Consider the following 15,010-nt stretch of genomic DNA (forward strand, 5'->3'; position numbering starts at 1 on the left):
AGAACAGCATGCCAGAAGTTTAAACATCTTAAATGTATTTTCTGTTTCGGATGCCATAAACCCGTGTCAGCAGAACAGCAACGAAAACCCAAATAAATTAAGTCATCTGTCAATCAGCTGGAACTCATCCCATGATGTCATTGCTGATAGCTGATTGAAACAGTAAGAGAGGGATTTTCCAAAAGCAAACCCAGTTTAAAAGAATGAGGATCCTTACTTGGGATGGATGTCTTGAGCACTCCCGGAAATAACTCTCTAAAACAGGATTAGGCTGTGGCTTCACACGTCTTACATTCTTTATACCCAGGGCTTTTGCCAGAGGAATGGCAACATATCTGAAAAGACATACCATGAAAAACTTCAGAAATACAACACAGTTACAAGCCCTTGGCTGTTCTCATGCCAGGATCTGAAGAAAATAGATCTGATGCAATTTAATCTGCCAGTGCTCTGTGAGAGGAAGGGATCTCCCTACAGCTAATCCCAAGAGGGAACCACAGCACATCAGCAGTTACACAACAAAGCAGATCCAGGGACTCCAGTTTGTGGCCATGAAATGATATAAAACTAAAGGGAAGAAAAGGACACAAAAGTCAGGATGTGCTCTTTGGAGGCATGTTGGAGTTCAGCAACAGTTAAGGGAGAGTGCCACGAGATCAGAGCTCTCTCCGTGTGGGCTCCAGGATTGCTACTGGGCTGCTTTCCCTGGTGGCAAAGTCACTGGGAATGTACTTCGTGGGGCCACCCCTGCACGTGGCCATTCCCTGAGGCTGAAGGCTTCTCTTTCTCTTCCTTTTTCCAACCCAAACCGTTGCAGGGTGTGCCAAGGGCTTCTCCCTTCTGCTTGGGCAGGACTTTCTGAAAAAGCCCTGCTGATATCAGCAATTGATTCCTCATTACTCATAGCCGTGGTCAGTTTTCCCTGGATTCCCTACAGCCAGATGTGTGGGCTAATTATCCACACCAGTGAGACACACTTGGGCAAGCCTTTACTCAGGAGACACTGGGAATGGTTAGAAACATATGATCCAAATTACTTTAGATTGCCAACATGAGTGATCTTATCTGCTCCTGTTTTAAGTCTGTCCAACTTACGACATTCCGAATTTCCTCATTCTATCCTGAAATAATTATAAAAACCTACTAATCACATTCTTTAGGGGAAAAAAAATAGAAAAAAAGGAAATACTCGCAAAAAAGGCACAAATAAATAAGTCAAAGCACTGCAAATCTTAACATAATTGTAGCTTTCTTCTGTGGAGTCAACCCCTGCCTGTCCCCTAAGATTCCAGCTGCAGAAGCAATCCCTCTTTCAGTGCCAAAGCGAGGGGAAAAAAAGGGAATCAGCTTTACTAGATCTGCATAAAATGTTCACACGGAACTTTGAGACCCCTCCAGTCTGCTTAGCTTGGCCACAGATGGACACCTGGGATCCAACAGCCTCACACAAATGTTCTGGGGCAGCACCAAACCAGAGGAGAGGTTTGGTTGGGAGGACAAATCCCTTCACCCTTCCACCAACAGAGAAAGGACACCCAAAGGGTTTAGAATTAATGGTATCTCTAACAAAAGAACATAGAAATATCCAAACACTGTTCTAAGAAAGTGAGATAGAAATATTTTCCTTCTAGATTGGAGCACAGCCACCTATTCCTAAGAGTGGAAACATTTCCCAGTTTTTCACCTGCCATATTATCTGTACCAGATCTTTCTAGCAAACCACCAACTAATCCCTCCTTCATAACACACAAGAACATTGATCTAAAGATATTTTTAGCATTAATGGGGATTAACCTTAGCATCAAATTGCATTTCTGTCTCTTACCTTTCACAGAAGAATCGGATAATCAGCAATACAAAAGCATATGGAATTGCGGCATATAACTGATGTGGTTTGGGAAAGACAAGGCCATCCCGGTCTACAAAATCTGCCCATGTACAATTGATTGGCATCCAGATATTCTCCCACCAGAACCAGCTGTTGAGTGTCTTTAATATGTAGGCCATGCTATGTTAAAAAAAAAAAAAAGATTGAATTTATTTTTCATGTATTGAAAAGAAAATGCACAAAATAAAACATGTTGTTGTGTAGAGCCAGTGAAGTCAGCTTGCTTGGAGAAAAAATAAAATCACAGAGGAAGCTGAAACCCTCTCAGTGGGATTATAACCCAGCAGAAGATGAAATAATAGAGCTGAATTCTGAGTTGGTATAAACCAATGCAGGCCTTTGGAATCTGCAGGGGGGGAGGTAATCTGGGGTCTCATTTCAGTCACTCACACTGGACCGCTTAGTACCTGCTCAAACTTGCAATAACAATTTATAATCTATCACAACAATACTAATGAGAACTGATCTTCCCCTGGCTGCCTTCACAGATTAAATATAACAGGGTGGAAGAGTGGAAAAGAAATGAGAAAGTACAGGGGGAACTCAATTCTGTAATAATAAGGACATTTTGCTGTTCAATTACCACTGTTTAATATGCTAATGGCCATATATCCTGAGTTTGCAGACACCTGTGCACAGGAAGAATTAGAAAAAGAATACAGTGCATAGCAAGTTTTTCTGGGAATTGCAGGAAGTACCATGATTTAACTGTGATCAGAACAAAATGTCTAAAATCAGTTCTGGAAGGAAAAAAAAGATTTCACTACAACTAAAATATTTCATTCTTGTAAAAGTCTCACTTTTAGCCTTTGCATTCAAAATTATGCGTTTAGAAATTTCTGTTCTCACTCATTTAGCTGTAAGGACTTCACAGTACAAACATGTTGTATATCCTATAAAAATATCCTAACACTGAAGAAAAAAATAAGTTACAATAATGTTTTCAATAAGGCTGAAATGTCATTTTTCTATCATTTCAAGGAATAATAAATTTAAATAAATTTTTCCATACTAAGATTTTCTGTAAACCAGGAAAAACATGAGGAAATAGCTGATACCATTGAAACACATGTTTGATGAGGAAACAGCTGAGCTGGGAGGATTTCAAACAGGTCCCCTCCCAGCATCCCACTGGAAGATCCAACAGCGATATCTTTGTAGGGGATCAAGTGATCAGATCAAATCATGCTGAGGTCAGACAGCAGTTCAGACTTTTTCCTGTCCCTCCATATCTGAGCAGGGGCCACAGGACTTTAGTTGTGCCGGGAGCTGAGTCAGGACATGGTGCTCGGTGCGCTCACCCCGGCATTCCGGATCTGGAATGGATCCCACTTTAATTTACAGCCAAACGAACCATCACTGGGCTTTAGGAAGGACATTGAGGTGCTGGAGTGTGTTCAAAGAAGGGTCTGGAGCACAAGTCTTGTGAGGAGCAGCTGAGGGAGCTGGGGGGGCTCAGCCTGGAGAGGAGGAGGCTCAGGGGAGACCTCCTCACTCTACAACTCCCTGACAGGAGGGGGGAGCCAGGTGGGGGTCAGGTTCTTCTCCCAGGCAACCAGCAGTAGGACAAGAGGGCACAGCCTTGGGGGAGGTTTAGGTTGGACATCAGGAAGAAATTCTTTACAGAGTGATCAGCCATTGGAATGGGCTGCCCAGGGAGATGATGGAGTAACTGTCCCTGAAGGTATTTAAGGACAGACTGGATGTGGCACTGAGTGCCATGGTCTGGGTGACAAGCTGGTGTTGGTGGTGTTGGGTCACCTTGATGATCTCAGAGGTCTTTTCCAACCCAGTTCATTCTGTGATTCTGTTTCCACTAAGCTGGAGCCTTGCAGCAGATCTGGGAAACCGTGGCCTGGACCCACCAAACAGCCACTGTGGGTCCATTTCCTGGCCAAGCCCAGTAGTCAGAACTAAGCCATTAATTACCCACCATTTAATCTTTTTAAACACCAAATGGGGACAGTAAAAACATTCTCAATGAATCACATGTGTAGAACCAACTGTGAAAATAAAGGAGGGAGAAATCACAGTTGTTCCCCCACTCAGACTTTATATGCCAAGTTTCAGCCTAGAGCAATTTTTTACTGCTGGATTATAAACTCCTGGAAGTGGGGATATATCCCGGGGCTGCTCCCAGACCCTTAACAGCAGCTCACAGGCGCCATCAGAGTGAAGCAGGGCTTTGAAACAGGACATTTGGGTCAGACAGAAAGGCTGGCAGACAAACGGCCCTGGAAGACCAGGAGAGAGACTCATTACACCGCTCTGCTTCCTAATATATCTATATTTTTTAACTAGACTGTGCACTGCAAACTACCACAAACTGTAATAAAAATAGGTCAGTCTGTTACAGCACAGTGGAAAGAGCACTCCCAGTTGGATTGTGGGGAGGTGGGTTGGGACAGAACATGCACCCAAAACCTTAGAAAAACCCAGCAGTGCATATTTTCATATTGGATTCCTGGGATCTCACCAGCTCATGTTTTCCTTCCACACACGGATGCCTCACCATATGATTACCTCTTAAACTCGTTAATATAGCACTATTAAACTAAGCTCATAAGCACATGCTTGATCTTAAAATTTAAGGGAATTCTGGGATTTGAGGTCTGCTCTGGAGTTCACAGATTTCAGGAGAAATCCTTCTCCACAAACACCAAATGGGTGTGGGTTCTCTGAAACTCTTCCTTCTGTAATCCCTGTACTTGTACCAGGACTTGCCTGGCACACGGGGGGGTCAGACCATCCCTGGTGAATACTGTCCAAGTAATTCCTAGAAAACTGTTGATGAGATTCCAAATCTGTCTGCAGCCTATTCTTAAGTTTCATTACCCTTAAATTGGATGTTTTCACTGCAGCAAATCAGGCCATTCCCCAGGAAATCTTATAGATTCCCATCTCCATAACAGCAGCTGTTAAGTAGTTGGGCTGTTTTCCTGTCTCCTCATGAGGTTCCTGGAGCACCTGGAAGGTGGGGAACACCAATGGCCACCAGTTCCAGGCAGGGATCAGGCTGCAGATACTGGATTTCAAAAGCAGCTCATCTTTTTAGCTTGCATGAAGTGTCACAAGTTGCTCTGCTGCTTCCAAAGAATGGGCAGTGGAGGAAAAGGCCCAGCTTGGCCTGATTTGGGACCAGCTCTAACGAGAAGCTTTAAAGTCAACCCAGCCTGAACCTCCTATTGCTGGTGCTGAGCTCAGAGCTTTTCCTTGGAGCTTGCAGCAGCACCAACCATCAGGAGTGAGAAATGACAACAGCAGGTGACTCATATTCTACCCAGCCAAGGCTGAAAAAAAAAACTCTGCCTCTTCCCAGATCCCAATCCATGCACCAGCACTGCCAGGATTCATTGACAAAACTGGAATTGTTGCTCTAGAAGGGACTAAAGTTCAGTCTAAGAATAAAATGAAGATATTTTAGAAAACTGAGGTTCCTCTGCATCTCAGGAATTAAATACTCTAAGTAAAGAAATCTAATCACCTCCTTGCTACAAAAGGATCTCCTCTGTAGCCTAATCTAGTTTTAAATGGGTTAGTGCAAAACAGGAAAATCAGGAATGATTGCTTCAGGAACTGCATCCTTTATAATTAAAGAAAAGCCTACACAGTTGGGAAGTACCAATGTGAAGTTTCTTTCAAAGCCCTGTTTCTTGAATCCTTGATATATTGGATAAAAGAACCCAAAAACCTGATTTTTAACACCATTAAGAAAAAAAAAAAGGGGGTATATTTGGGTTTGACAAAAGCTATGTGGCTGCATTTTGCAAAACAAATTCAGGAGCTGCTTTGAAGTGAAATTTCTGGCTGCTGCAGTCTGAGGAATTAATAAAAAGAAACAAAGCCAAAGCTTTGATTGTATTCTCTGCACAAAAGCTCTTGCGTGCAAAAACTGCATTTCCAAAGCCAGGACTAAGAGAAGGTGATACCCAGGTTTGCAGGATGTGTTGGGAGCATTTCCCATCCTTATTTACTGAATAAATTAGAAAAAACACAATGGATCAACATGAACATGCAAGTGAAAGAAACCTTAATTTTTAAGCATCTTATCAGTCTACTCTGCAGCTGCAGAGGTGTAGCAGGGAAAGAATGTAATCAGCAAAAAGCAAGAATAACATAATTCTACTATTTCACTCATAATTTGGCAGAACTGGTAAAGCTGGTGCAATGACTGTTGGGAAAAAAAATCAAGTCTCTCAGATATCAGGAGATAGCAAAGCTGTTCCGGGCTGTTAATCATCAACATTAAACAGAAGTGGTTTAAAAGAGCAAATAAAGATCAGATGCACCATACCATGACTTTGTTTTGGGCGTTGATAGAGACTCAGAAATATATCCAAGAGTAATCAATACCATGACTTTGTTTTGGGCTTTGCTGGAGACTCAGAAATATATCCAAGAGTGACCACACAAATTTTAGCAGCAGATCCGTGTTTTGCTACAGTCATTCACGTTCACCATGGAACAGGTGGACAGATGTGGGTCCTGCACATTGGGCCGTGTGGTTTGTGGAGGAAAGGGCTGAAGGAAGGATGTTGGATGGATGCTGCCATCCCTTAGCATGTTGTCTTCCCAAATGTGCCAACATGATCCCGGTTGGATTCCACACAACCTGAGCCTGACGTCTCACCCAGCCCACACATCCCACGGCGGCAGCCGGGAATAAAGGAGCTGTTGGACCCAGAGGTTCTTATGGTGAAACCCTGAAGTGCTCCAGCCACATAAAGCAGCTGAATTAAGACTGCTGCGAGACCTTTAACTTCACATTTACTCCCTCGCTTGTACGAATCTCAGCTGTAAACAGTTTAAGTGCCCAGTTACGGGGCAATTACAGCATTTTACTTCTTTTACTGCTCCTTCTCATTACCTTGTAACTCGGGTACTACAGTGAGCAGGCTAAAACAGCACTTTGAATAAATCTCAATTAAGGTGGCAAGTGAGTTTTCTATTCTTCCCTGTTCTCTGGGGGAAAAAAAAAATATTAAAAAAAAGCGAACCAGACTTCTCTGAAATGATTCATTTTCTGGGTGAAAGTTCCCATGCTGTCTCTACTTAAAGGTAAATCATTTTTGAGCAGCTGAAATGGTTTTAGCTGACAGCAGGCTGCTAAAGAAAGTGAAATACAGTTCTCTCACTATACAATTACAGTGCAAACTACGTCCACTTTTAAGCTTTAAAAATCCATAACATGGACAGAGTGAAATAAAAAGCTGTGAAATAACTCAAATATCTGCAATAATTTTGAGATGAAAGTAGTCATTGGAAAAAACCCAAACCCTATCCAAAGTACAGGTTCTTAATAGACACTTAATTCATGAAAAGTTTGAACAAACCTAAAGGAACAACACTTGATGCTTTAAGAACTTGGTAACCACTTGTCAGAACTCAGGGAAAAATCTTTTAAATTATGACACTTTTCTTCAAATTATTATTATTAGGGAAAGATGCGAAAGGGATTTTTTTTTTTTGTAGCTTAACAATGTTCTATTTGAAATAAAAACTTGAAGTGCAGCTTAAAATGCTGTTTTATAATGGAGATTTTACCAGAATTGTGACCCTTCATAGGCACTTATTTAAAGTGAGAGATAAGGGCAGACAAGAATCGAGTGGCACAGGGGTATAGAGTGATCAGGATAAATACATTATTAGAAGTACAGCAGCACCCCAAAACATGAGAAGACAGTAGCATAGTGAGTAACTAAGAGAGACCTCAGGGTGCAGAGGCTTCTCCACCATCAGTGGATGACTCAAGGTTTTAAATTAGCCCTTGGAAGGCAGGAAAGGGACAGGGCTGGTGCATTTGTGCTCTGGAAAACTCTATTTGCAGCTTCCTGAAACAGAATTTTCAAGAATAATACACACTTGGACACTGATGGTCTCTACACCCCCTGACCCAGCAGGTACCCCAAGGCTGGGGAGCTCCACTGTTCCCAGCTCTCCTCCTGGTTATCCCCCTTCCTTTGCAGCTTAAACCTGCCCAGACATTCCCCACCCACAAACCCGACCGGAGGAGGAGCCAGAACGGAACTGGTCTTTCATTATTTCAACCACTCTGACATCCTTTTCATGTCCTAACAAATGCAAGGGAGATCTTGAGCTAAATGTGCACCAGCAAAGCCTCTTCATCAGCAGTGGCACCCCAGGTGAAGGGCTGAGCCAGGAAGGTAGTGAAAAATAGAAATACACTGCAAAAAGTGAGAGGAAAATATGATTTGGGCTGCTCCAGCTGAATGTTGTAGCATTACTGTGAAGTAACCCTTTCTGGCACTTGTTTAGATGTGTTATTTATAGCACTAGCTTCTTCAGATCCTCAACAGGTAAGTCTTACAGAAAAAAACAAAACCTCTGTTAAACTGAATTTCTTAAAGAACATTTTGTTTTTCTTAGCATTTTACAGAACAAAATTAGAACTACCATTTTTAAGCACCTTAAATTCAAGGTTTTTTCTTTCACATTATCACATCTATTTCATTAATTAACACTTTTTCCCTGTTAATAAATATTCCTCCCTTCCAGTTCAGAAAGAAGTGCTCTTACAAGCACTTAACAGGATAATGATATGAGAAGTAGAAAAGCAGAACTGTTACTGTAACCTGTATTACTTTTTTTTTTCCCAACAAAAAGCAGTTCTCATAGGTTGGAATACTTAGTGGCAACATATAAATCTCATTAAGGCCATCCCATTCTTTACCTGAAGATGATATACTCTAATAAAACAGTGTTAGATACCAGCACGTGCTGACAATTCAGAGCAGAGTCTGATGTAACGAGAGGGGAAAACCCCAACCCAACAAAACCTACTAGAACAGGAAAAAAGGAAAGGAAAAAAGAATTCCTACCTTTATGATGTTGCAGCCAAAGAGACCATAAGCACATTAGCAGGGAAGAGGCATCACACTCCCTACTCTGACCGAGGTAAACACGCCCTATCTCCAGAACCCTTTCAAATTCCTCCCAGACCCACCCAGCAAAGCTGCGCTTCAAGATTTCTGACTGAGGGCAATTCCTGATGTCATCCCCATCCACTCCTGAAACCCGGGAGCAGCAGAGCCTCCCTGCCTTCCCTGCTGCTCCTTTCAACACGGAGAGATGAAGAAATGTTTGAAGCCACGTGGTGTTTTGTTGCAGGATGAGAATTTGTCTCACCTTGTGTTGCTCCACACGCGCTCCCGGAGGATGCGGCGCCTCTGAGGGGGCAGGAAACGCCAAACACATCCCTTCACTCTGACAGTTTTTAGAGGTGTTATTAGATCAAGTGTGGGGTTTTAAATAAAGGTAGAGAAAGGCTTCTGCTCCTATTGACCAGTCTCAGCAATATTTCCAGCCTCAATCCACCGAATGTTTTACAAGTAGTGTTCCAGTTCCTCAAAATATATAAAATGGAATTTCTGAGGAAAGCACACATTGAGTGTGTGTTTGGTTAGAGATCCCATATAAACACATCAGTTTTACTTTAACCTATGTGATTTTTAATTTTTTTTTTTAATTCCATGACTAAGGAATCAGGATGAAAGTCACTCCTCAGCAGCTCTCAACAATTTCAAATACTAAATAACAGCTTTCAGGAGGGTTGGCATTACTTTGCATTCTGGTGGGCAGAATATTGTTGGAAAGGGAGAAGAAAACCTCTTATTAGCCCTTTCTTCTGCTCTGCAGTCAGCAAACATCAACCCATGACATGGGAGCACAAGAACAGAAGAAACATGAAACAGTAACTGATAATGCTCCCAGCCTTCACTGGTTTGGGCTCCAAGACTTCCCAAACCACAGATGGTGTCAATGGAAATAACTCTAGAGAGCATCCCCCCCCCCAAGGCCTTCATTTCCACAACTCCTTTGGAGCATATTGAAACTTTCATTTCAATCTATAAGCCTGCAGTGAAAGGAGATGTGACCCAGGCAATATTTGGATCCTGTTCATTTATTTCCCCCCAAAGTGTGGATTTGCTCCCACAGGTTCATTTTTTTCTTTGAGGTATTGTATCTCACAGCTATTGCAGGTCTTTGGTCCTTCCATAAAACTGGGAGCAGTATTCAATCACCTGATGCACCAGAGATGCATTAAACATGAAGGATTATTTCAGAAAGGATTTTGGCTTTGCTGTTGCTTTAAATGATCTCCATAATTTCCCACATCTGAACAAACCACTGCTATGAACCAAGCAGAAGATTTAGGAACCCTCTGCCAATTAGGAAAGCCTAGAGCAAGCTGATTCATATATCACTTGGCTAATCCTGTGCCAGTAATGGAATAGCCAACTGGCAGCAACACCTTTCTTATGCCTAAATCCACAATTTCTTCACTGTTACAGTAAACAGCAAAAAACAAGTTTGTTTGACTGGAGCAAGTGTGGGACTGCTATCAAAAAAATAAATGGGAAAACATGTTCATCCTTTCTGAGGAGCATTTGTTGGGTAGCACTCACCACCTATGAAGGAGGCTATTACAAGATTAAAGATATTCCATGGTAAATGCCATGTAACCATACCCTCTTGATCAAAGTGCCCACTGGCCTGGCAATTACCACTGCACTTTCATAGTGCTTACCCTTCAGGTATCTTCAATTTGAATGCTGCAAAAAAAAAATGAAATCAAACAAAAAACCACCTTAGTCTGTACATCTCCATGAGAAAATTTAACAATCTAAGTGTTACTACTCCTTACTTGCAGCAGAACAGCTACTCAATCACTGGAAAATTAAATATAACCAAATATAATAATATAACTAAATATAACTAGATAATGGGGGCATGGGTTTGCCTCAATTATTTTACATATCGCTGGAAATTATGTATAAGTTCTCAGTAAAAAAGAGTATTAGAACAAAACAAGAAAAATTCACTTCTTTCACAAAATGTCACAATTCACCTCTGTATTTTCCAGCCAGTTAAACAGATACAATAAATTACAGTGAATCCACTGGGTGTGAGCTCTCCTTTGAGCTTCCAAGCAGTTACATAAGAGAGTTAATGGTATTAGTTAACTTTCTCAGTAGGGAAAACCCTGTTGGCAAATCTTTGAGACAGTATTAAACCTTAAACTTCTACAATCAGAGCTGTTGTGTGTGCTGGTACCTGAAGGGGGAAGAAGAAAAAAACCACACCAAAACCATCCCCCAAACCCCTAAGGGTTTCTTTTGTTTTCTTTCATATAAAAAACCCCTTGAATTAATCTGGGGAGCCAAAAAAAATGTTCTAAATATACTGCTATTAGTGCCAAACTGTTTTTGCTAATTGATTATCTCAATAGCAGACAGTTAATCAAATCTCAGCCATATGTATACATGGAGAAAGAGTAGGAATCAATTTGATACAAAACTAATAATTTGGCCTCTGAATTCTCTTTTCACCACCAGTGGATCCCACCTGCTTGCCATTCCTTCAAGATTAAAGTAGAAAAACTTGACATTCCTATATATTTTTACTCCTCAAAACTCAATAAATACCAGAAAATTAATCATTCCAAGGACATCAATATCATAACTCACAACCTTGCACTCTGTAGTTTAAAAACTAAGCTCCTCTCCACAGGAATTCAAACCTTCTTCTAATATACCAACCTTTCCTTACATAAAAAGGGATAAAAAAGTCTATTTACAATCTCTCAGAAAGCTTTTTCCTTAAGCCCTTTCTTACCAGTATGACCCAATTCATAATCCAGATCCTTACAGGGAGATGTTCACTGAGGAGCGGCTTCGTTATTAATTAATTAGTAATGCATTCTGTCATAGTTGAAGACTAGATACCTGATTTTGAACACAGCAAGCATTAAGGTAATAAATACTTATCACCCATGAATGCCACTGCAGGACTAAATCAGGAGACATTATTTGAACACATAGGTTGAAATCTTTGAAACTCTCAAATTTTTTAAAATTATCGTTTCAGAACTTGGTTCCTGTGAATTTTAGTCAGAATTAGAAAACTCACTACTTTGACAATCTGGGCTTTAATAATAAGAAGGAAGATGACAACTGGATAAAGAGAGGATGTCAGCAGCAATCCTGGAAGGAGAAAGTGAAGTGAAGGAACACCATCACACTCTACTGCTGATCCGAGCTGCCATAGGCTTTGGATATGCCTTAGGAAAAAGGCTCCAGGAAAAGACATTGACATTCCCTGGGGACTGCCTTGTAACCAGCTTCTCTCACACACTCAATTGAGGGGCAGGAACACCACAATTATACTCCCTCTTTCAAGCTCCAAACCCTGGGCTGTGTTTAATTTAAATCCTGAACACACAGTGTATCATAACCCTCCTGGACAGGAAGGAACAATCCTCTCAAACCCAGAGGCACAGAGATGTACACATGATTTAGTTGGCTTGCTTTATGCAAAACCCTGGTCCTGTTTTGTCTTTAAATTATCCTTGGTGAGGAGTTTTTTTTCTTTCCCCTCAGTTTAGCAATCAACTTGTCCATACTTGTCAAATCCCCCTTTCCAGCAACCAGAAACACCACAGCAATTCGGATATAACTGCACAGCTATAGAAAGTACTTGCACTGGGTTTGTTCCAATATATTTGAAAAGGTAAATTTAGCAAGAAGAGTAACTTTGGGTGCTTACAAAGCAAAAAAAAAATAACATATATATCTGTCTATATCTATCTATCTATCTAAGGATTGACTTCTATAATTCATCCTTTCCACTCCAGATACTGTATTCCCCCAAATAACACTCCTATCTTAAGATGCAGGAGACTAATACACAGAATCTTCTGTCTGCAACACTAAGAGATTTAACAATTAATCCAATCAATTCAGAGAGTTTCTTAATTCATTTCCAATAGTCCAAATAACACAAGATTAAAAAAAGATGCCTTGTTGATCCTTGGAGCTAGAAGCACTGGTTTAACAACTGTATGAAAATAAACCTCAACAATTTGTAACACTTGCAGGTAAGACAATGCTGCAAACATTTGATTACATTCCTGGGAGACTCTTGGAGCATCAATCTTGATCCACCCACAGAGAACACAAAATATAAGCATTTGCTTGGTGCAACTGAAAGGCAACTCCTTTGATGCTTCACACCCAGCAATTCCCACCTCTGCAGCAGCTCCTAAATGACAAATCCAGGAAACATGGGCATCGTGATGGTCAATAATTTTAGCTGAGTGAAGAAATACTCCTTTAGAGGGACCAATGCTCTGTTGAAGGTGACCAAGTACCAGATTTTCTCTCAAGGAGATAAATAATTTTAGAAAAAATTGGTTGAGTTTTACATTTGCTGCTCAATGCATCTTCACCCAACTCTCACAGAAAGTCAGAAGGAGAACACTGCTTTCACACATGATTTTCCTGTAGTATATAAATACCATCAAGGAAACCAAGTACTGCAGGTAAGTTTCCAGAAAACATTAATTTCTGTTTCAGTTAAACCCCAACAGTAAAGAGCCATAAAAGTTCTGCAGTGACAAAGTTATTCTAAGAGCTGACAAACCCATTTGAAGGTTATATTTGAAGATAAAATCAGCAAGCAAAGAAATAAGGACACTGGGGTTTGTCATTTCACAACAAATCTTTCTTACTTGATCAATATACTCTATTTTTTCAAAATAGACTTAAAATTATTATTCATTTTTTAATATGTAGCTATTACTTCTTTCTAATTAGCCATGGGCATTTGGAACTTCTTTTAAACTCCATAAAAAGTGATCAGGTTTCAACTCTTTAGCACCAGGATGAGATGGGACAGATCCTTGGACAACTCCAATTGGAAGCTACAACTCCTGACAGAATTTCAGGATGTGTACATGGAAACCTTCCCTACAAACTTTAAGGGAGCCAACAGTCAGCACTGCTCACTTTTGAGGTTGTGTGTGCTACTTTCAGACATTTCACATTTTTTCCCAATCTTCCTCCTAAAAGGACACTGCTGACTGACAAAACTCATGTTCTGGGAAGCAGGAACCAGCAATAACTAAGGGTATTGTAATTCTCCATGCAAGATTTTTGCCATAAAATATATTCTTGTATTCCTTCCACCCTTGCTGTGAGCCAGCAGCCAGCCAGCTCTCTATTAAAGAGCATCTCTGACACTTAACAGCAATGAATTAATTTACACAACATTTAAGAAGATAATGGCTTGGAAAAGCTTAAATCCCTGAGATGTTTCTCAGCCAAGTCCAGGTCCATGCCTGATGCTGAGCTGGTGACAGTAAAAGCCTGCCTGTTATCCACTCTGACACACACTGTTGGCTTCTAACAAGACTTCAGAGGGAACCAGGTGGCCTAAAGGAGTTGTACAAAATACAGCAAGAATTTACAAACTCCTTTGGACAACTCTAAGGGAAAATACAGAGAAGCAACACTGTAATGACCACAATATTTTCACTCCTACAGATGGTGATAAATCCCTGATTGAGACTTCAGACACCATCCCACACTGGCTCTGCAAGAAGTACAAACAAAGCTTATCCTGCAGTGATAAACCAGGGAACAGCCAAGGCTCCTTATTCCCAGCTTTACAAGGGTATCATAAGTATAGAATTTCCCAAGGTTGGTTTTTATTCTTGTATTACAGGATTAAAACTTGTACTACAAGTCTTAAAAGTAGAATGAAAGCAGTCATAAAATTATTGGAGAAAATCCAGTTTGAAGAACCACAACCTGGATTCAGCTGTAACTGCTGCAATCAAGCTCTAGAAACATTCAGGTTAAAAATATTCTTTTTAAAAAGCACATCCTGTGAGCAACTTCTAGTGCCAACTGCTTACCTCATTAAAGCATAATTTATTCTATTGATGTTGAAGGTAAAATCCTCAAAACAACAGCACAAATGGGGACTGTGGACATTTCAGGGTAAGTCCTCACATAGAAAACTGTCTCCACAAAGGCCACCTGATTTGTTCTGTGTCTTGCCTTAATACAAGAAAAGTTGACAGATATCAATATCCAAAGGTAAGGCACATCAATATCCTAGTAATGACCTAATTCCTAATATTTACATTGGTAATACGTTCTGCAGCTGAATTAATTTGTTCTAGCAATGAAATAACAGCTTTGCCTAAAAATTTTAGGTTGTAAAAAAACCCCAACCAAAACCCAAGCATCCCACCTTATATACTCAATGGGTTAAAATACAATTTCTTTTGCCAGGTGCTTTCCTTGTGCTTGGTTT

General features: G+C 40.7%; 1 protein-coding gene across 7 annotated transcripts in view; it reads right to left on the reverse strand.

Annotated features, from left to right (window-relative positions):
• CERS3 (ceramide synthase 3) overlaps nt 1–15,010 on the reverse strand; it is a 46,646-nt gene that overhangs the window by 29,084 nt on the left and 2,552 nt on the right. For 3 of the 7 annotated variants that reach the window (XM_027688272.1, XM_027688270.1, XM_027688267.1), the window contains 2 exons: nt 1,826–2,008; nt 218–335 (listed from right to left, as the gene is read on the reverse strand). In XM_027688272.1, coding sequence (XP_027544073.1) covers nt 218–335; nt 1,826–2,007 — 300 coding nt within the window. In that variant the 5' untranslated portion in view covers nt 2,008. The other 4 variants (XM_027688269.1, XM_027688271.1, XM_027688268.1 and 1 more) reach the window with 4 other exon arrangements.

Source organism: Neopelma chrysocephalum, unplaced genomic scaffold, assembly GCF_003984885.1.
Source record: "Neopelma chrysocephalum unplaced genomic scaffold, ASM398488v2 Primary Assembly neopelma1_75, whole genome shotgun sequence".
Taxonomy (NCBI): Eukaryota; Metazoa; Chordata; class Aves; order Passeriformes; family Pipridae; genus Neopelma; species Neopelma chrysocephalum.